This window comes from Corvus brachyrhynchos, unplaced genomic scaffold (assembly GCF_000691975.1).
Source record: "Corvus brachyrhynchos isolate BGI_N302 unplaced genomic scaffold, ASM69197v1 scaffold136, whole genome shotgun sequence".
NCBI lineage: Eukaryota > Metazoa > Chordata > Aves > Passeriformes > Corvidae > Corvus > Corvus brachyrhynchos.
Window position 1 is genome coordinate 6390310 of NW_008239080.1, and position 23883 is coordinate 6414192.

Sequence of the window (23883 nt, forward strand, 5' to 3'; positions counted from 1 at the left end):
TCCCAGCAGAAATTCCTTTATTTAATAACTAACACCTAGATACAATTGACAGACTACTTTTCACATGTAGAGTGGAGGAAATGTACTTTTCCCATTAAGCATTTAAGTCATCTCTTTCAAGAGAGAGCCTGTAAAACTGCATAACACCACAAGAGCCACTAAGTGTCCTGCTGTCTTTCAGAGTAACTCACACACCCTCCGTTTCAAATACATTTTACATACTTGTGAGTGTGTGTGTGTGTAAGCACATATATGAGTTGGGTTTCTAGTGTCTAAATATAAGACAATTAGAAAACAAAAAGTTTCTAAGACAGAAGGTAAGTTTTTTGTTGTTGTTGATTGAGGTTTAGTTAAATCTGAATTTAAATGGAGCTCTTCAAATTTTGTGATATGGAGGGTTCACTGGTTTTTGAAGTCAGACTGAAAACCAGCACAGGCTTCATGTCAGAAGTACATTTCCTGCATAAAGAAATATTTTTATCCAACATATTCTCAACAGTATTTTCAGTTTGAAGTCTTCCCACTTCACAGTTTCAAGATGAAGAATATGAACTTTGGTGGGAGGTAAGGCAGACGCTGCAAATTGCTGGACTGCTAAAGGAGATATTTTGATTAGCAAACTAACTGCACTTTTCTGTTTCTGGATTTTTGTCCAAATGCTGATTTAGTAATGACAGAACACTTGACTGCAAAACAAAAAGGACTTCGTTTGGTTTTGTATTATGCATGCAGATAATAAAGACAGAGAAAATCCATGTTGTAATAAGTGTATCAGATTTCTAAGCCTCTCCCCAACAGAACTGCACACTAAGATTTTGCTCTCACACTAATAATTTCACAAGCTACCAAAGCCAGAAGCAAGAGTCACATTGAAGAGCAGAGATTCCTGCCTTTCTGATCACAATAATTTCTAGACCTAGATCTGTTATCTAGTCCTAGATGTAGCCTTAGATTAGTCATCTGTCATGGTCAAAACTGGAGCTGAGTTACACTTAGTGATAATTCAGACAAAATTAAAACTAATCACATTCAAAATAAAGTTAATTAATCAGATGCTATTATAACAAGACAATACATGTGCTATTCCTGGTAACAGTTGAGTAAGAAATAGCAGTCCATTATCCTGTGCTCACCAGAACCAGATTGTTACAAAGGTTTAACAAAGACAACTCACTGGCAGTAAATACAAGCTTAAATCTAGCAAAAAACCTCAACTATAAAGAGAAATCCAGGGCTCATAGCCACAAAGTGGGATCCAGAATGGTGTTCAGGGACCATGACTCCCAGTACACGGCAAGGGGACAATTAGGCACTTTGGGTCTTGTCTAGAGACAATGAATAGGAAACACAGCTGATGAGATGGGTCATAGCTTCTCTCTTGAGACGCAGGCACTTCAGCCCCAAGCAAGTGACTTTCTCCACTGGGCATTCAGACCAAAAAATTCTTTCTAAAGTTATTGTATTCAAAGTGGCAAACCTCATTCATTTCTTTTAGAAACATATTGGGGGAGAAGTTAAAAACAGTTTCGGCAACAGCATTTTGGAGACAAAGCAGATAGTAATTTTAGCTCTGAAAGGGGTTGTAATCCTGATCTCCTCCTACCCTACAAGTGCTCCACCATCAAACTACAGGCAGCTTATCTGTGACTGCTGCTTGACAAATAACTGCATCAGGTACTTGGTACCTGGGAGCCTGCTATACAAAACTGCCACATTTGTGCTCTTTATCAGGTCTCTAAAATGTTTCTGAGTGGATTTTATTTCTTCCAGATGAGTTGAGATCAGAAGGGTGGGCTTCAAAGATTGCCACTGTTGATACAGCATTTATACCAGTGTCATGTGCAGCTAAAAAAGTAGGAATTGTGCAGCTCAGGAGCGATCTGGCAATCTACACAAATAAGAGAGAGCACAGTTTTACCTTTTTTTTACCCCTTTTTCAGCTTGTGAAAGGTTTAAAATAATCTAATAAATATAAAAATATTTTGTATGCTTAACTACAAAATTCCATAATTTATAGTGTTTTTTTAATATATATTTTATTATCGCATATGTACAACAGGCTGGCGTTCAGGAATAGCCTTGAAAAGCATAAGCAACAGAGTAGTTCATCTGTGACTTTTATAATGGGCCATAAATGTTTCAGAAGAATGATCTGGCGAGGGACTTCTTGACTCGTATTTTGTTCTGCAGGCTCTGAAAACAAAGAATGTGCATTTATGTAACAATAAACTATACAGCTTTTGGTTTGAACTTTGGCTTAATTGAAATCAGTGGCAAAATTCCCCTCTTTTTATGATGAACACTGTGGTATAAAATAATCCCCTTCATTGTTATTAATGCATTGCTCTTTCTTCCATCTTCTGTATTCTTTAAATCTGAATTTTCTTCATATGCTGATATTTCTGTAACTGCAAACCTAAAGAGAAAGCCTCTGTTCCCATATATCCTTGACTTGCCTTTTGCATTTTTCTATGATTCCTCTTTGATCTGCCTCGGAATTTAATAATGCAATTTGACTCAATATCCCTCCCACTATATATAGCTCCTGCTACATCATGCTCTGTTACCTATCATCTGACAGCGTAATTCTTGAAATCTGGCCATTTAATTTGGTCCAAGAAAATGTATCATTTAAGAAAAGGCCATGTTCATTTAACTAAGTGAATGCACATTTCTGTTTTCTTACCAAGCATTGGTGTATGGGCAGTTTCTCGTATGGAGGGAGGGAGAGAGGGGGGAGAAGGAAAGGATGGCAGGGATGGTGGGTGTTGTTTAAAGACTCCTATGAGCAAAAATGGCATTTGGCAAGAATATTAACTACAATAGCAGCATTCATGATTTGGTTTCTAAATACGTTATAATGCTGAATATTCTCATTTCCTTTTTGCATTACCACTGCCTGCTATGGGGCTAGGAACACAGTCTCACAGAATTTCTGAATTCAGATTTCACCTTCCCCTGCCATGGGACAGGAAATGAAACCTCCCAAAGCCTGGGATCTCTGCATGAATGGAGGGCATTGTAGATACATATCATATTTCACTCTTCCCTGCTGACACCCACAATGTCAGTTCTTTCCATCACTGGGACATGCTGGACTGTTTTTAAAGACAATCACAATGTCCACCTTTTAACTAAGTCAAAACGTTTTATTTTCTGTTTTTTCAATTTCCTAGAACCAGTGATTAATATCCCTATCAAATTACCTGATCTTTAGGAGGGTCAACAGGACGATTCCTAGGATGAGAGCTATGCAGGAGGAGTAAGCAATAATGTAGACAGTTTCACCTATAAATAAAAACAGAAAACAGAAATTAATCATTTACTTTTTTAGTAATAAGAATCAAATTTGAGATCTGTGTTGGAAAGCATACATATGTAAACTAAATTAGCTATCAATTTTGACAAAATTAATTAAAAGGAGGAAAAAGACCTAGATGTATGTCAGTGGTAGGAATAACTCTTCCTTTGCTATGTGATACTAGGTAATTTTCTTTTAGTAAATACCAGCTCCAATAGTGCTTCATATGTATAGCAGTACCTTTCACTCTGCTTCAGGGGAACAGCTTGTTACTATGATTTTTGCTTTGGAGTATTCTCCCTATTGATTTTAAAATGTTAATTTTATTCTGTGTATCAGAGCAGACTTGGCTCTTATCTACTAGACTTATTTTCCAGTTTCACATCTTACAGTAATTACAGTGTGGAGCAATACTTCACCTAGAATCAAATTAATGTAAAATGGGATCTAACACTGTTTTTCTGGGCCCCATTCCCATAGAGTTTCCTCTTTCTGTTAGGCTTCTCACCAAAAAGTCACTTAGGTGGCTTATGTGCTAAAAATTCCAACTGTTGAAAAACTGGGAGCTGTTTCAAATTTTCTTTTCCAAATGAGGAGCAACTTATTTTTCCTAAAACTCTATTGCTTTTGATCACATATTCTGGAGGAAATGTTACAGTTGAGAGTGTTAATGTAAGCCCAGGACATGGGATGGAGAGGTGTGGAAGTTAGATGACAAGAAGGCACAAATGCAGAGCCACAAGCATAAAACACAAGACCTTCCTGTGACTTTCCGGTTGCACTGATTCTGTCATCTTCATACAATCAATTAAGTTTTGTTTATATAGGAATTCAAATGCAGAGGGCCTTAGCTGCTCCCGAGCTTCTCTATCTTATGTAACCAATGGAACATTCACTAAGGAAGAGATGGATTCCTGGACTCATCACTGAGTCAATGAGGCCATTTCTGGTCTCTGAGTAAGTTATCAGTTACAGTATGTTCCATGTGTTGTCTATGTGCACACACAAACCCTAAATGAAGCATTTCTGTGTACACTGCATATATGCAGCAGGTGTAGAGCGGCGTGTAATACAAGCACAGGTGGTATGGATGCTGGAGCAGCCCTGGGCAGAGAGAGTGAATATGTGTTCCACAGCAAGGAAAAAAATGAGCTGAGCAGGGGGCTGGACCTGCCTGGCTTTCCTTGTAGGAGGGTCCTCACTTTTCTCAAAAAACTGTCCCAAGTTCAAGTTTTCCAATATAAGGAAATGAAAGCAATGATCAAACCACCACAGTTTGCACAAATGGAATGAACATTCCATTTAATCCAGTAACCTACTGAAAGAAACTTAATATGGTGAATATTTGAAGAAAGAGGGGTGAGGCCTATCTTAGAGAAGGACTGCTAATAACATATATTAAAAACTACATCAGCAGTTGGCCTAGCTCTCAAGTTACAACATTTCTTTAAGATGATGGGTTTTAGCAAAAGAGTGATTTGTAGGCATTTTTTTCAGTTTCTGAATCTTAATTGTACATGCAGCTACCTTTGAAAACTTTTTACAAGTGAAGGAGCAGTTGTAGGGGTAACAGTTTCTTACTTTTTTGAAGTGGAAAGTGACTTTCACACATATTTTAGGCAAATGGAAACTTTTAAAGTACGTCACCACAAAAAATATTGTATCTAACAAATTCTATATTATAATTACAGTCATGGATGTTTAAAAATGGGCTAATAAACTTTCAGCAGAGCATGATGATCTTTTTCTTATAAAATTTCTGAAAGGTGCTTCATTTCAATCAAACAAAACACTTTGAAATGATGAAGTGAAATCATTTTTTTCTGTTTTTTTGACAAAATCTGAAAAAAATGCCACGTTTTTGATGAACTGCTGGTAAAAGAGATGTTGATTCAGTTCTATTGGGAACAAAGAGGGATTTCAGTGATGGGATCATGCTAGAAACCATGTATTGTCTTACACCTGCTGAGAAGTGAGGAAATTTGTAAGGCTAGGACAGGGCAAAGTTTTGTGGCTGAAAAGCTGATTATGCATTTTATATATTTTTTTGTGGTTTAACCACTTGAACGAGTAAGGAGTGCAGAGACCGAACGGACGCAAGCGAGAGCCGGCATTTCCGCAGGGCTGTGAGGTGCTGGCAGGGCTGCTCTGTGCCACAGAGGTGGCCAGCGGCTGTGAGAGACTCCTGGGCCTTCTCACCCCAGGGCAGGTGTGGAGCAGGGCCACCAGGGCTGCAGGAAGCCTGTCTTGCCCTGTGCAGGATGAGCTGCAGACCGCAGGGACCCGCCGGCAGGGGTGCAGGTACCGCCGGGGGCGGTCTGCAGACAGACACACGGACACTCCCGGCTGCGGGGCTTGCGGAGGGGAAGTGGGAGCTCAGCTGGAGCCGACAGCTGGAAGCATGGGTGGGATTCCACTCTACTGCAGAGCTACCTCCTTACGTACACCGAGCGCAGATTCATGGGACGGACTAATCCCAGCTTGGGCTCAGAGGCGTCCTGGCTACCTGCAGCTTGTCACAGGCTTTCTTCTACATTTATAAACCTGTCAGACTGACAGTGTTTGACACCTGACAAATTAAAGTCACTGAAGCTGAATTAATCTCAGTTCTGGCATACTTACAGATAAACCCTGCCAATTATTTGTTTATCTAAATACTCAGAACTGCAATACTCCTCAGTAGGAAATATATAAAACAACAATTTTCAACAGTTTTGGGTCAAGCCCAATTTTATTGTATCTCACAAGAACAAGGTAAGTATTTCTATCTTTCTCTTCCGTAAAAACCCCACAACTTAGCTCCAAAGTTCCATGCTGATGAAAGTAAATCCTTATCTTCCCACATGAATCATTTTTCAAATTAAAGTGCAGGAAGCAATCTTTCCAATTATGTGGCTCTGTAAAGTCATTGATATAATTTGCATAGGATAAAGTCAAAACCAGGCTGAAAATGCAAAATTAGGTACACATATTAGAAGTTTGGACAAATTTTATTTATCACTTTTTGATATTGTTTCCAGAATAAGATCAAATTCTGGCCCCATCTAAGCTTACAGGAAAAGTCTCATTAACTTTTATATGGTTCTGACTCTGCCCACATCACATCTTGATAACAGAGTTGTATCAGCCCACAGATGACTCTGTGGGCCTGTTCCCTCCTGAGATTGTGAATGTGTTTAAATCCAGTCAAGATTTTTACATAATCCTGGTATCACATTTTTACACCAAAAGCTGGAATAATATTTCAACTTCCATATTTCTATTTATTTGCAAATATATTTGAATATATGTATATATGTTTAGATTTATTATTTATTGTGAAAGACTCCTTCTATTAAAGCAATCTTATCCAATGGGATGACCTGCAATGCTGCTGAATAAAATAGAGAAATTAACTGTTTTTTTGAACAGTAAACTATATTTTAGAGTATAAAACTAAGAAAAAGCTGAAGACATACTGAGTTTCTTCTGAGCATGTTCATCCATAGATGGCCATTCATTTCATCTAGTGAAAGAGTTCCATGTCTCTTTCAATGACAAACTAAGTAAAGGATTCTTCTGAGATTTTAATGTAGAGACATCAGCAGATTTTATCTCATGTTTTTCAAGAAGAAAATAGCCAGGAAGAAAATGTCTTCGAAAGTCTTCACACATGTGAAAAGCTATATTTGACAACTTAACTGTTTTGCCTCTGTGCCCTGAATTCTTCTTGGGATTTGATTTCATTAAAGAGAAATATTTTGTGAAGACAGTAACTCCCCTTGCAGCCTGAGTAATGCACATTTATTAGCATATGAATCTAGGACACTGGGTTAGATTTTTGGCAGTGGGATTTATGAAACAATATGCAGTATGGTTTTTACCATCAGGCAGATATCCTGAATCAAATTTTTCCTCTTGACCTGTTTTTCTATGAGACTTTTATGGCTTAAGAGTTCCCATCTAATGTACATGACAGCTACAAGAGAAAGAATATTTTATTGTATGGTTTAGGCTGGTCAGCATTCTTTTTATTCTAAGGCCTTCCAAAGTTCTGTTAAGACTTCAAGGAGAGGTTTTTGGAAAGTATTCAGACTTCAATGTGAACAGAATTAACTGGATGCAGGCTGCTTCTTGCAAATATTTATCTGAATCTCCGAGTTAAATTTATAATGCATTTTACCCACTGAAAGGATCTTCAGTTAGAACTAGTCACAAGGGTGAAGTATCTCACATTTTGCATTTTCTCACTTAGTGCAGTATTTCTTGTATTATGACTTGCATTATTTAACCACTAGAGTCTTGCTCCAACTAGGGATTCAGGCTCCCTCTGTAATTGGCAAGGAGAAGTCAATACTTTCAGAAATGCAGTCCAAAAAGATTAGACTACTCTTCCTTAGAGGGTCCCTGACTTTCTTCTCTGGCTACACAGAGCACTTGGATGACATGCATGATTCTTAAGTAATTTTAATGCTAATGCTACAGCCAAATGCTTAATTATGCACATACAGCTCTCAGGAATCCCATTCCCTTAATCCATTTTTATACTTCCCAGGTTGCCCACTTCAGCAATAGTTGAAGGATGGAGAGGTTAGAAGTCACTTCATTTTCTATTGCATGCAGAGATTGAATTATTTTTTTCACAGTTGAAAGTGTTCTGTATGAACAGTTCTGGGAAATAATTTGTAGTAATGTCTGGAGAATTGTAATCTGCCCTGCACAAGGTAGAACAGGTCATTCTCATTAGAGGTGGTATCTGTGCATTAAGCTCTTTAGTGTTCTCACTCTGTAACTGGGCCCCTCAAAAGGAAATATAAAATAATATTATTTCAGCAATGAAAACATCTGTATATTAATTCAATATCCTTTAACCTTATGTTGCTTAATTTCTTAATTTTAATGCATGGAAATAAAAGCAGCTGCAGCTCTTCAGCCCATGGGATACTGTGTGCCCTTCTGTTGCATGAGAAGGTAGAGTCTGATGGAGTGTAACACAAGCCCCTTCTCAGACCACCATTTACTGTGACTTCTAATTTTGTTGCTGTAACTACTACAGAAAGCTAAGAGAGATAGAAGTAGGTGTGACATCAAAGCTAATAATTGTATTACACATTATGACTACTACTCTCTAATGACTGTACAGAGAGTCAGGCTCTGGCAGGCTTAAAAACCTAATTTTCCCCAATTATAATACAGTGATTGTGAGACATCTATTTCAAAACCATTTATCAGAGTAATTGGTTCAGTCTGATTAACTTTATTTTGTGGATATATAAGCTAAGCCAAACAGGTAGGGAGATACCAGACTGAATGGAGGAGCAACAGGTCAAGCTCACCTGCCTGAAACCACCTGAGGGACCCAACCTTTGGCCTTTTCTATCCTACATGAGGGATATTTCAAGAGTAGCTCTGTGGAAATCATGGAGTGACTTGCCCAAACTCACCATTAATTGCAGAAGAATGGAGCTGTGCTCCGGAATTCTTTTCGCCTGGCATTTCTGTATTTACCCAGTGAAAACCTTTCTTCTGAATAGAAATTCGACCTGAATATTGGAAAGAAAATATCTATACTTTAAAATAGTTATACAAGTGAATATTTTTTGGTATTTTGCTAACAGCCACAGAATTTATAAAGGGAGGTATTTAAAAATACTGTTTACTGATACTTGATGAACAAATTGAATGAGTGCAAAAGAGTTCTTCCTTTTCCATCTCAGTTAAACCTCCCCTGTAGTTTTTCTTGCGGGTGCCAGGCATGCTTTGAAAATATTCTCTGTCACAAAACAGCTTAAATTCTCTTTTCACATAAACTGTTTTAAAAATAGGCCCATCAAAAGAATTGGGTCCACCAAACCAATACAGAAGTGGAGAGAAGGGTAGTAGTCTGAAGTAATTTCCACAAGGCAGAGTTTATTCTCCAACTGCATTGCTAGACCTCAACAATTTTTTTCACAAAGGCCTGTCCTCTTAGTAGGCATAATTTCATTAACATATCTGAAAATACACATCTTCTGTTGAAATGAAAAATAGAAGGTTTACTTAAGTAGCATAGTTTACAGAGCAGGAGGCTAAACCATACCAGGGTACATCTGGTCACACACATGAATGGCAAGACATGAAATTTTTATTCTTTTGTAATGAAAACAACATAAGAAAGGCATATAATCTGCAGCCTGGAACAGTCCATTGTTATTGTCCAAATAACAATGGACTAAACCTACCTGTAATTTGGTTTTTTTCTGTGAGACCCAAAAGTACAACCCAGAGTTAAAGTATTTTGGAAACTTAAATTTTTTCTTCTCCTCACCGACATTTTTGCTTATTCCTGTTGAGACACTGATCCTACAATGGCAATGATCCACACTGTCCTTCTGCTTCATACAGCAGCAGTCAGTCACAGTTCTTGCCTTTTACTGAGTCTGCAGCAAATGCAATCCTGTGAGCACAGCCTCGAGAGCAAACACTTGTAGCAAAGGCAGCGCCATGCAAGAGTAGGAAGATGAGATGGTGTAAACACTGCTTGTGGGTCTGTTCACACCAGTTCTGGAGGCAAAGATCCCTTTTCCAAATTCTGGGTATTTGCCTATTCAGAAAGGTCATTGCCATTGTAAGAGTGGAAGTCAGCCAAAGATCACCTCCAGGCCAGAGGGATAAGTCAGCAGATGGGGTTGGGTGGGCGCTGCAACAGAGTAGTCACTCCACATCTCTGAACTGCCATGCAGAGAATGGCATTAAAAACATGCCTTATAATAAAACCCATAATCATCACCATCATCAGTTTAGCTACATTACAACTGGCATCTAGACAAAAAAAAAAAAGCAATATTAACAATAACCTGCAAGTGTTCTGTAGAGCAGGTACTGATCAACCAAAGGCTCTGGATCCCCAAATTCTTTTTGCTTAACTGCCAGGGAATTGTTGCACCACATAAGCAACATAAGCTTCTCTTCTTTAGTCCCAATTAGGTTAGGGAAGTTTCAATCACAAAAGCCCTCAAACCATTTTATCCTGAGACTGCTTCAGGGAATGGCAAAAGCTCGTCAGCAATTATTTGATTATTCAGACATGAGGATCATCTTTTTCTTTTGTAGGTTAAGAAATAACTAACACGATGATGTGTTCACTCATTTGGACCATTAAATTCAGCCATAAAGCAAACAAGTAAATAATATTCATCAGCAAAATCACTGCTAGAAATCTCAACTCTTAAGCGTGTTCCATTATCCTTGTCCAGGGGAGTTATACAATTTTTAGTATTTTCTCAGAGTCTGGATTTGAATAGTGATTAACTAAATTAAGAGCAGTGTTTCAGCAACTTGATTTTAATTTTTGGGTAGCCTTCGAGTGACACGAAAAAAAATTACACCCTTATCATTGGTACCATTTTGGTTGCTAGAACTAAAAGAGTAGCTACTTTATTCAATGAAATGCATGCACACAATCCCTATGTTTTCAAAATACAGTCCATCAGATAAAACTATGAAAGAGCCATTTCTTTTCATTGAAATCTTTAGATATTGTTTGCTCTCCCAAGTTAGTTTAAGAATATATATAACTCTAGAGTATACATGTAGAAGGTAACTGGCATAGGGCATGATGCACTAGTGAGTAACATATCCTAAGAGGATTTATATTGCAAAATAGTTGGTGTAATAGATCAGAGATTTGAAGAGAAGAGAATACTTTGGTCTTTGATGTGGTTGATGGACCAGATGTCTGCATGCAGCTGGAGCACTGCAGAGGCTGCAGATGAACCTTTAGGTTCAGTTTTATGCTGCAGGAGACCAGGACCCACCCTTTGACAGAGAACCACCCTGTGATGTGACCCATGACACAGTAAGTGGGGACAAACAGGAGGTTTGCTTTGAAAGCACATTGCAGATTCAGACTAAAACACTAATATTTGCTCCCATATTGCCACTTATTGCATTAACAATTCTCTTAACCAAAGGCTTGGCAAGGACATGTATATTTAACAAAAATAAGTTGATTAAGTTGATAAGTTGATAAGTTGATAAGCTGATTAAGCACATGAAAGCCATTACTGGTTCTGAGAAAGTACCTACCTACCTGAATTACACCCAGTGCTTTTACTTAAGACAAAATCCTAAAGCCTTCATTCCTATTTAACATCCTACTTAAATAATTGAAGTTATTTTTTGTGGAATTAAGTCTGTTGCTAAATATGTGTAAGGCTTACCAATATTTAGACTCCAAGAAGAAAAGAAAGAAAAACAAAATGCTACTTCATATTATTTCCAGAAACAATGTATAAAAGTACAACATTAGGCCAATGACAGGAAGACCTTGGACTTTTTAAATCTGCATATTGATATAGACTCCAGAAATTATTTCTTTATTTCAGAAAATTCAAGTAATGAGACATGTAGTCAATTTCATTGGTTTACTACTGTAATAAATTTTTTCTCCAAAGCAGAGGAAGAAAACTGTATGTCCAGTTTTGTGACAATAGCGCTACAACACAGTTTGTACTTTGATTTGGATTTTAAAAAACCCACAGCTATAGATCTTGCTGCAACCAGTGGTAGCAAAGATGTAGTAAAGATTTGGTGTAAATTAGCATCTTAATTCTCTTTAAAACTAATTATTCTGTAAAGCTGTATGTGTTACTCACGTAGGTCACTGAAGCAGGATTTGCTGTGCAGCATGTGGTGGAAGAGCTCGCACAAAGGCTGCTCCAGGGGAGGCAGATTCTGGCAGGTGCACTCCATGTGCAGCATCGTGCCCCAGTTGCTGATGTAGGCTGCTTTGCAATCAGCGTTGGCAGAACAGGGCATGTCATCTTTGATTAAAGTTTCAAGACAAGCTTCATCCTCATAGCATTTTTTTGTCACGTGTCTCCAACACTTTGACTGAAAAGTTACGTATTTTTTCCTGGTAGGGGAAAAAAAAAGGAAAAAAAAAGAAGTATGCAATGACATTTTAACAACTACAATTGTGATTTCATAAAAGGGGATTTAAGGAACACCACTAAAAGAGAGTGTAATTCCAAGGTACCACTTAGGCCTTAAAAATGGCAATATTCAGAGATGGCTGCCAGAAATTCTACTCTGATTTTGAGAAAAAGCAACTGCACTTCTAATCAGCACCTGCGGAGATTTTTCCAGAGTCCAGTAAAAAACAGTGTGAATTCCAACAGTCTCAGATACTCAGAGAAGAAATGTGAATAGAGGAATCAGACCAGCCACCACAATGAAACCACACCAGGGGCCGTTCCAGTGGATCAGTTTTTCAGTAGTGTGAAGGAAGAATAAACATTCAACTTATTTTACATTAACTAATCAGCATCCAATGTCAACCCCTCGGCCCTGCCGAATGCTAATAAAATACGAAATGTCCAAGGCTCAGGAAAAAGTAGAAGTAATTCAGTTCGACTTAAAGACAAACTGATAGCAGAGATTACATGAAGAATTACATGAAGAATTAACTTGTTTCCCAGTTCAATAACCTCAAATTATTTCCATTTATTTGCTGTTAGGATGGAATAAAATTGGCCTTCAATGCACTGTATATGACAATAGAAAATATCCATTATAAATTAACTAAAAAATATGTGGATATTAATTAAAAAAAAATCTATCACATTAAATCTTAGGGGTTGATAAAGGTAAAGTCTTTTATATTGTATAATATATAGGTTAATACAACATTAAGGTATTAAAATATTCTTCCTTAATCATAGAAATAGGTTATTAATTTGCTCTTGATATTGCGTAGTAGCTACAAGCATATCACATGGAAAAGCATGGACTGTTGCAATACTGGCTAGAAAATTTCTGCAAATATTTTCATTACCAAACAAAGGTTTCAAAGCAGATGCCACCTCTGTTCTAATGGAAGTATTTTTATTCACCTCCTGATTTATGGATGTGACTAGCCATAATTCACAGACTAATTTTGGTAATTTTATGCACTTATTGTCAGTGCCAGGAAACATTAATGTTCCCAGAATGATGGGGAATTCAGCACTTTTCTATTATGAAATTACATGCCTATACATGTATGGACATACATTTGTAGCCCAGTTCTTTGTCCATTCTCACTGACATCAATCTGAATAATCTGCACAAAACCAAAATCATCTCCTGGCCTTGTGGTTTGTTGACTGAAGGTTAATTTGAGCACAGCTTTGAGGTAAAATTCAGATCCAATTCACAAGCTGACTACACTGAAAACCAAAGTGGGCCAACTGACCATCCATAACAGGTGCCAATTAAGTTGAGCTACAAACATGGGTAATCCTGTTGCATGTTTTACAAATATAAAACGAAACTTTGAGAAGGCATTATCCTTTCTGAGTTTGATGGTCTGTGCATGTTTCAGGCCAGCTTTTTGAAAGCTTTTTGAAAGTATCCTTGAGACGAAGAGAACAAGACTAAAGTTTTTTGAACAGGTCAAGTTGGTTGCATGGCTGTTGGGTACAAAGGGTCAGACTCTGCCCTCGAAAGGTAATTACGTTAACCAAACAAACTTTGTCTGGTCTGCTGCACAACTTGGGCAAAATGCTAGAGGGCAAAGGTGCAGACACGCAGGTGTTATCTGAAGAAAGTGGTTATGAAAATATGCAATAACAGAGTTTGTCCAGCATAAATGGTGTTAAGTGTCATAATACAGGCGTAAGAAAAGCCCACATTAGATTCAAGACCCTTCTGAAAATTAATCATTTCAGTTTACTCTTGGAATTACGTCTGGAATTACCACAGCTGATGCAAACATCTGTGAAGATGTCAAACAAAGCAGATAGTGCAGAAAATAATTTTGTTATAGATGAGATATAGAGTATATATAAAAATGGTTTCACCAAATCATTATTCACTTTACTGGACAAAATACTTCTACTCACCTGCACAATTCATTCTCTTCACACATGTGGATTACATTCAGACATGATGGGGGTGGAACTGCAGTAACTGCACAGGGCTTGCCATGGAGAAGTTCCTTGGCTCTGTGGCAGGATTCATCATGATGGATACAGTCACAAAATATCATCATTTGGGCAACTTCAAAAGGCATGTTTCGATAGAAGAACCTTATGGCTGCTTGACATCCTTCCATGTCGCACTTCTTATTTACTAAGCAAACTTTAAGGTACAGGGACAACTGTTTGTTACACACTTCATCTTCAACACACTCCCTGTTCACATCCAAACAGCTTCTGTTTGTTGTGTACACTAAAAAGAATAACAGTTTTTAAAATAAAATCGCAAGAAAATTTTTCTCAAGTGATGACTGGTAGGCATGCTGTCTACAACATTCCCAGTAAATCAAGCTTGACTCCCAAAACTCTGATCCAGCTCTTCCAGCATTGCTTCTTTTAAGCCTACTGAGTAACCTTCACACTTCTGTCTTGCACCTGCTTGGCCCTCATAAGAAACCCTCCTGAAACTGCTGAAATCTCCTTATGCTAGGCTATGAAATAAGTAATGAAGAGAATATAAATGGCATTTTTGTGCTTTTAACATCAGTTTAAATATTTCTAGACTGTGAAATAAACCTTCCAAAAATATCTAGAAAATTCTGACCCTAAAATGGTTATGGGATAGGATTTGCCTCTGTAAATTTAACAGGATCATGACTGTTAACCTGATTTACATTACCTGATTGTTACCTGTTACATTTTTGGATTCTTCTCTACGCAGTACCTTAACTGAAAATATGTTGGATCTATTAACTCTCTGATCATTCATTTGAATGAAAAATATTCATTTTTATCTGGAGGTACATTGTACACTGTCCAAAAACTGAGCTAAAATTATTTTTCATAAGTATTCATAAGTAAATTCAGACTTACCTTGTTTGGAGAGAGCAGATAAGCCCCATTGTAATTTCGTTTCCGTACTAATATTGTCTAGAAGAAAAAGATACAGATACAGACATAAATGATAAATAATGTCTTAGCTTTTCACTTTAAAGGATTGTCTGTCTTGCTGGCATAGTGCCTGTAGTAAAAACAAACAACAATAAAACAAATTAGCTTGACCAAATAGAACCCATTAACAATTTCTAAACCCACTATTACATATATTCATAAGTTTTGGGGCCAAAGCACAGTTTCTCAAAGGCTGCTGCTAACATTTTTACATAATTATAGATCCTATGAACTCAAGAAGAGTTTTTTAGAGCTTCTCAGTGCATTATAAAGTCAGGTTTCTTGTGAATAAATAAAAGCCAGAGGCCTTAATGTGTTTATCGGTGGACCAGTTTTCAACTAACTGCTTGTCATGATCTAAAGTCAAGGCAAGCAAATAATTCTTGCTATTAGAAAATTATTTTTATTGGTCTTACACTGTTTCTAGTTATAGTGAAAAACTAAAACCGACTGATTTGGATCAGGTTGTATCAAATTAACGGATTGAAGAACAATAGTACTTGCACTCAGGCTATCATTTTCTGTCAGACTGTGAATTTATTTATAAATAAACCTCCTAAAATGATCATTTTTTCGATGTTGAATTACAAGTGGGCAAGAAAAGCTTTTTCACAGACTGTGCACAGTCCTGTTATGTATGAAAGCATTCAGACTGCTGGAATAGCACTAACCTGTGTCAGTGACCGGATTTTTCTCACCATCAACATCAGCATTATAGTCACCATCGCTGTAGTCATTTTCACCTGCTGCTGAGGCTTGGCTCTCCTGAGAGTATTGTAAACAAGGGTTGTCAAATATTCCCTTCCATATTTTAATGCATCTCATCTGAAGCGGCTCTGAGCATGAGCACTTTCCCAGAACTGTTTTCCTCAGCTGTCTCCAGGCTAACAAACACTTTCCAGGCATGGGGAACCTGCACTTGGCTGCAGCTGCCTGGCACGCCCGCTGGAAGCTCCTGTACATGGCAGAGCACTGAGGCTCCTCTCGGCAGCGCTGCTTGGCAAGGCTGCAGTCAGTCTCCAGTTCTTCAGAGCGCCTTTGCTCTTGAGGGTTTCTGCGTTGCCTAATGCTCAGTTCAGTGTCTGACCTTGGGAAAGACTCCAAATAGTCTGTAGAAATAGGTACAAACAGAGTTATAAATCAAATGGACGATGGATCATCATCACAGCACAAAAACTCAGGAAAAGGGTACTTGTCTTAATGCATTACACTGAATGAAACAGCCCTAGTTTAATTCTGAGCTGTGTGTAAACACATAATAGTTTCACAGTCTTACAGACTAACAAATCTTCCTCAACTTACTGTCTGCTGTTGGCTGTATAGTACAGTCCACTCTTAACAGTTCAGCTGCAAAACTAGTAAAAAATCCTCACTAAAATTACTGCACAAAGAGTTTAACTTCACATAATTTTAACCACCTACAGCTTGGACATATCATGGATTATCATCTTAAGAGAATGTATAATTTTTAAAGAGAGAATGACAATTCCAGAAGACGGCTGATTGATTACATAAAATAGTAATTTAAGTTAGACAGGGAGAATTACACCTGAAAGTGTCTACCAACACCATATGCTATCCTTTGCAGGTAAACTCAACATTAGTGTAAGTCCATCCAAACTTCTTTCTATAGTGAAGAGAAATGTAATCTCAGTTGGCAAAAAAATATAAAATTATGTCATTTTGCTAGAAGCAAAAGCAATTGTTCCAATGACATCAACATCAGGTTTTAGATACCCATCCTTCTCGTTTGGAGCAAGCAGTTTGGGGCAGACCAGGATGTTATTACTTCCTCTGCAATACGGCCATATATTCTAGTACTGTATGATGAATGCTGTTTGATGCCAGCAGAGATGCCAGCAGTGGCCAGGAATCAGCTTTGAAACTCACTTTGCACACTCTCATTCACTGGCTAATTTTACCTCTCTTGTGTCAGCTTTGCTAATCATTATGCCAGGACACTTCGGACCAGAAACTGCAATTTCTGCATGGTACCAAGTAATTCTCAATTACAAAGATAGGTTTTCTGCAGGGATTAGAGTTCTCAGAAAAATAAAAAATAGATTGAGGGGAGCTGGGCCCATTGATTAAACAGAATTTTTAAAAGATGCATTGTATGTACTATGTACAGCTTTATGAAAGTGGTAACCCACATACAGTAATCTCTCCTAGATGTAGTGAAGGCCCTCCTGCAACTGTGTGACACAACTGCACCACTGTGCATCCCCATTCACTCCCAATCCCATTTATAAGGTACTGGATACGTTTCTCCATACATGCAACCTAGATCCAGTGGCTCTCAAACCTCCATAGGAAATGAGTAGGCCTCAACACACACTGTGTATTCACTCTTGCTTTTCAGTGGATTCAACAAGAGCTTTAGAAACTGTCTGACTTTCTCACATGCATTTTATTGCTTTTGTTTGTGGCATTTCTTTCATTTGCATGCTGGAATGTGAATATCATAGAAAAGACAAAACTAATTTTTTTGGGGCATTTATCAGACTTGAGGAAATGCAAAGAAACTTGAATCCACTTAAAATGGTGGTTACAGAATTACTGGGTTTGGTCTTCATAATTAAAACTTTACGTTAATTACCTTTCCTAATGCCGCACTGTTTCCCAAGCAAAGTTGTGATGCTACAGATATTGTCTGTAGTGCAGACACAGTTTTTGAATTCTGGGTATTCGTCAGCCAGGACCTGGATTATTCTATTACATCCAACAGTGTCTTCTGCCTTGCATCTATTACCTAGATCTCATCATTAAAATTGTAATTTCATTAATGATTATTAATGCTTAAGGGATATGGTTACATAAAACAATTCAACTGAAGCACAAACATAATATGCATTGCCAAGAGAAGATGGTTTGTCACATTTTACAAATTTTAAATAATATTCAAAGTAATATAAAATTGTGGATACAATATTGCCTTCTTTTATTTGATCTGATCCATTGCCAGAATATCTGCTCTCATTTACAAAGTACATAAAACCTCAAACTCACACCTTTTGTTTTAGGCAGGTAAGGCACTGAGACCAAACTAAAAAGGTGCCCAGGGGTGGAAGGGACACAACCTGAACTGAGAGACTTATCTTGGTCCTGTGTAGTAGAAATGAAGTGCCTGGTACAGAGACAGGAACACACAGTGCAGGCTAAGGCATTGCCATGGAATGGAGTGAGAGGACACAGAAGGCAGACCCAGCCCTGTGATAATGGTGATGATAACCCCACACTGAGGAGATGCCAGCACTGGGTCAGATTCTGTACTCATGTGAGGATCGTGTGAGCCTACAAACGCCACTTGGATATTCCCTTGAACTACTACCCTACAGAACAACTTCACTGCCTAAGTTTGAGAATGACAACAAATTTAAAGTAGCCCAAGAATAGTCTGATTTTTTAGGGTTTTTATAATAAAAATGAGGGAGAAGTTAAAACAAAAAAATAAATGTGCAGAAACCTTAGTTTGCTGGCCCAGTTTCAAGTCTGTTTGCATGTGCACTCGGACTCAGTGACAAACACACACCGGATGTCAGGTCATATTTTCCTTGTATGTGCAGTGAAAATAAAGAACATGTACTAGTTTGTGGTACAAAGGTACATCAATCAATCATCTACTTTATGACCTAGAAGTTTTTCAAAAATATTATTATGATGATAGTGGGATTGAGCGCATCCTCAGCAAATTTGCTGATGACACCAAGCTGTGTCATGCAGCTGGCTTGTTGGAGGGAAGGGATGCCACCAGAGGGACCTTGACAGGCTTGAGAAGTGGGCCAGTGCAAACCTTGCAATGTTCAATGAAGCAAAGTGCAAGGTCCTGCACTTAGGTCATGGCAATCCCAGATACATCTGCTAGCTGGGTGGAGAAGGGATAGAGAGCAGCCCTGCAGAATTAGACTTGGGTGTGAAGGTTGATGGAAAACCCATCATGAACTGACAGTGAGTGCTCACAACCCTCAAAACCATGTGTGTGCTGGGCTGCCTCAAAAGCAGTGTGGCCAGCAGGTTGAAGGAGGTGATTCTACACCTCTACTCTGCTCTCATGAGACCCCACCCGCAGTGCTGCATCCAGTTCTGGTGGCCCCAGCATAAGAAGGACATGGAACTGTTCCAGCAAGTCCAGACTGAGAAAACTGGGACTGTTCAGCCTGGAGAAGAGAAGGTTGTGTGGAGACCTCACAGCAACCTTCCAGCATCGGAAGGGGCCTACAGAGAAGCCAGACAGGGACTCTCTATCAGGAACTGTAGTGACAGAACAAGGAGTAGTGGGTAAAAATTGGAAGAAGGGAAATTTAGGCTGGGTATTAGGAAGAAATTTAAGGTGATGAGGCACTGGCACAGGTTGCCCAGGGAGGCTGTGAATGCCCCATCCCTGGCAATGTTCAAAGCCAGGCTGGATAAGGCCTTGAGCAACCTGGTCTAGTGGGAGGTGTCCCTGCTCATGGCAGGGGGATTGGGGCTAGATGATCTTTAAGGTCCCTTCCAACCCTTAACATTCTATAATTCTATGATTTATTATTGCTTAATAAAGTTACACATTACTTAAGAATGTTACCTGAGAAGCAGTTCAATATAATTTAAGAAAGCTTTATTTTGCGAAAGCCATGATCTACATTGTCAAAACAGGTATGTAGGTCCCCAAACCAGCACAATTCCTCTCCTTACCTCACAGATATTAAATGTCTCACAATACGTAAGAGAAGCAGTATGTGGCTCACAAGATCCAGGCAGGTCACAGGGCAGCATGAGGACTGCTTTTAGTCTATTGAGCACATAGGCTGATGTCTCTGCCCTGTGAATGGTGCTGTCTGGCTTCCTGCCTTGCTGCTTCCCCACTGGCGTGGAGCAGCAGAGACCGTGCGCTCCAGTAAAACTGCGAAGCGAGAAGAAGTCATGTGTCCCCAGCCATGGGCAAACTTTGATGAGATCAGAGTTTTAAAATCACTTATATGTGGTTGATACAAATAGCAGTGGAAGGCAATTGAGGCAAAGCTCTGCAAGAGGAAACAGTGCATTTTGCCTGTCCCTGAAGGAATGAGAATCAGCTATTCCAGACTTCACATCCCTGTCCTGACCCCCCTTTTTCAAACAGTCTCTGCATTATCCTTTCTCCAGTTGCTGTTGCTGACTAAGGAGGGTTTGGGGAGTATATCAAAAAATACACTACTGGAGAGGAATGTCATGGGCCAGCAAGAGCTGCACTTCCCAGCTTCTGCTCCCACTCCACTTCTTGTGTCAGCAAGGAAGGAGGTGATGGTGGCTGGGATTGCCCGTATTACTCCAACCCCATCTTCGACTTTCCTTCTGCTTTTTCAGAAGTAGAGCATGCCTTCGACCATTAGCCCTCACAGTTCCAGTACTCAAGGAGCTCAGGAGATCTGTCGAAGGTCACAGACATAGGATACTCCCTGACCATAAAAATAGGTCAGAAAGAAAGTGGTGACATGGACCATGAAGATGAGTGTGTGGATATTCTACTCCATATTTTATCAACAAAGTAAGGGATAATAAAAGAATTTAAGGAGAATATATTCCAGTGGTAGAAAAAGAGCAACAAAGATCAGGATCAACAGCTTATTCACAAAATTTATGACTGTCTTCTTCAAGGTCTAGAGTACACTTCAAGAGTGGAGGTGAGTGGAACTAAAAGAATAAAACCCCATACCCCAGCCTCACTTAACTCACCTATCTTCATGACACTGACAAGTCATGGCCAGGGGTCAGGGGCTGCGTTCAGTGGCCCCCCAGGGATGTTCTGTGAGTGCACTGTGCTGAGTCAGCACCTGACAGGCGGGGCTGGAGGGCAGGTTGTGGGGCTACGGACATGCAAAGGGCATAGACAGAATCAGGAAGCACATCACATTTATGGGGCTCCCTTGCATGGCTTCTTGAAAACTGTGTAGAAATAGCCTATTATCAGTAGTGGTCTGTTTGTACATGGTATTGATTCAGCTGTGATGAACAGCAGAAAATATTTTATTACTGGTTTTCAATTACTGTTGCTTTACCAGAGATTAGTTCTAGGTAATATATTTTATCTTATACATATGCTTCCAAGGCATTTACAAAAAAAAAATGCTCTCTTGACCTGATGTTTGGCAGCCATTATTTATAATTTGATTTATTTATAGGTACATAATTCATGTACACAAGACCACAGAGAGAAGCATGACAGAGTAGAAGCTGACATTTCCAGAGTGATAATCTCTTTTTTTGCTTAGTCAGCTGTTCAGTTGTCTCAGTGGGAACTGAATTTGAAGACTGCAGAGGAAAATCTGGGGTCTTCCTGTCTAGCAGTGGTGAGACCACAGTCTGGATAGATCTCTAGAGATCCTCCCAACCTCAGTGATTCTGTTATTCTAAGAAAAGTAAACTCATCCAAATCTAATTCAAAATGTGATTCCTTAAAATTTAAGTGATATGAATTGATTTTTTTTTCCTTTTGAACACAGCTGCTTCCCATTCAGAAAAATTAAGAAGATTTGTACTTATGGTTAAATCAGAGCTCGTAAATGTCTTTGTTTTTTCAGTGAAAAAACAGAAGGAAAACAAACAAACAAAAACCAATCCCACAAACAAACCATAAAAGCCCAAATCTTAAAATCTCCATTCTGCAGTGCTGAAACTCTTTCGATCTTTTCAAAGGGAAAAATCTTATTTCATCAAAATTTAATATTTCTATCTTTTCTATCCTGACCTGGAAGATGATTCATAGACATTTTCACACCCTGTTTTTTCTTTCCACCATATTTTGGCCACAGAGGTGGATGGAAGAAGGCCCTAGAAGAGGACTCAGAAGACTATGTCTGAGACTCTGGAAATGCTAGTAGTGGGGAGGCAGTGATGGAAAGTTTGACAGAAAAGGAGTGACTTAGGCAGTAGTTTGGAGAGTGTTCCCAGACCCGCACTGCAAAAGATGGAGGTCTTCAGAATGTACACATTTAACTTCAAGGTTACGGTCTGAGGGACTGAGTTGTTGAACTCATATCCCAAAGAAGGAGTGTAATTATAATTTGTAGTTAGGTTTTGCATAAAGAATCTAACAAAACAAATATTTCCCCCATTGTCTATTGCCTCCGAGTAGTGTGTTTGTGCTCAAAGGACCTTTTCCATTCCTACAGCTCATCCATGATGTTTCTAGACCTGCACATGACAGACATTACTCCTACTAATTGATTCCTACTAAGGATGCTGCTGGTAGATTTTCTATCACTGTTTCTGTGGGCTGTCTGAGAGGTACCATCAGCTGTCTGACTCGATTTACATGCTCTGGGATCATGGTACCTAATAAGCACATTTAGTATAATTTGTCCTAGACCCGACACAATATCTGAGTGCTCTGCAATGCTAGAGAGTCCTTGCCAAGAGCTATTATCCTAAGGAAACATACAGATGCAAATCCAAACAAGCAATCACAAGAATAATTATTTTTGGAAGGTTTCTCTGGCCCAGTTACAAATATCATTAATATCAGTGAATAAGTACATAGGACAATAAGAGAGAGAAACGTCATATTATAGCACAATGTACATCCAAAGGGGGAACCACAGAAGTAATAATGCTGGCCCACTTCATTTGGCTGCAGGGTATCCAGATTAATAGGCTACAGCACAAATATTGATCTCTGTGGCAAATAGTCTTGGTGCTAATGTCCTCATGAATTATATGAGAGAAGCAAATTCAGCTTGTTCTGTTTTGGTTCTAGAGAGCTCATCTTTAGGTCACTTTAGCCAGAAAGTACTGCATATTCCAGTATTTTTTTTTTCCAAACAGCAGCCATATCTTTTGAGACTGTTTCACCTCACATGAAATATTTAACAGATCAACAGAACACGGGCTGAAGCCCAGTTGCTTTGGGGACTGCTGCAACTGTTAAATGATCATGTATTTTTCATTTACTCCATCTGTTCTTAAAAGTATTCAGCCATTCTATGCAAAGTAGGTAAGTATCTGGAAAAGGACACACTAAGAAAGACCCCTCAGAGAATTTTCTGCTCTAGTTATTTTAAATATTGCCTTGTGACATGGGATATTTGAGACATCAAATGTATGCAACAGACAGACAGAGGCATTCATTCAGGTAGCCCACACTGCAGGTTAATGTTTTAGCAATGGCTTATTGACCATGAAGCCAAGCAACTTCTGCTGCCTGGCTTCCCCCACAGGTCAGACTGGGTCCTGACATCAAGACAGAGGAACATTCACTTTGTCAAATCTGCTGCAGCTGAGGCTCAGAACAGATTATGGCATCACAACACAGCTTATTCTGTTCAAATAATGTCATTATAAGAAGAAGGGAGATTTCCACGGAGATGTAGATAACACTGATTCACCACTACACACTGCCCCATGACAGGTAAATGCAATCAGAAAATAGTCCCTGGCCCTTATCATTTGCTAGTGATGATGTAGTTGCAGATCACTTGATACTTATCAATCAACAAAGGTGTCAATACTAGCTTGGTCTAATGACACTAGCAGACTATAGAGCCACTCTTCTTCTCCCTTCCATATTCACAGTGCCTGGAAAGTGGATTCTCATCATTTAACAGCAAAGTCTTGGAGGGATTTAAAGAAAGAGGTGGTGAATGACACCCAAGATTTGTTCAAGAAGACAAGATGTTTTCAGGGAAAGGAATATTTTCATTTGAATAACCACAGAGATTAAGATAAATTTCAGGTCAAACTTATAATACCTGGTCT

At 38.8% G+C, this 23883-nt stretch overlaps 1 protein-coding gene across 4 annotated transcripts in view; it reads right to left on the reverse strand.

Moving 5' to 3' along the window:
* The window catches only part of GFRAL (GDNF family receptor alpha like), a 27629-nt gene continuing 3746 nt past the window's right edge, over window positions 1-23883 (reverse strand). The window contains exons 3-10 of one of the 4 annotated variants that reach the window (XM_017739322.1): window positions 17771-17929; window positions 15843-16280; window positions 15094-15150; window positions 14146-14473; window positions 11917-12176; window positions 8725-8823; window positions 3207-3288; window positions 1-1888 (exon numbers count right to left, since the gene is read on the reverse strand). In XM_017739322.1, coding sequence (XP_017594811.1) covers window positions 1870-1888; window positions 3207-3288; window positions 8725-8823; window positions 11917-12176; window positions 14146-14473; window positions 15094-15150; window positions 15843-16280; window positions 17771-17929 — 1442 coding nt within the window. In that variant the 3' untranslated portion in view covers window positions 1-1869. Of the gene's footprint in view, window positions 2194-3206; window positions 3289-8724; window positions 8824-11916; window positions 12177-14145; window positions 14474-15093; window positions 15151-15842; window positions 16281-17770; window positions 17930-23883 lie in introns of all 4 variants that reach the window. The other 3 variants (XM_017739320.1, XM_017739321.1, XM_017739323.1) reach the window with 3 other exon arrangements.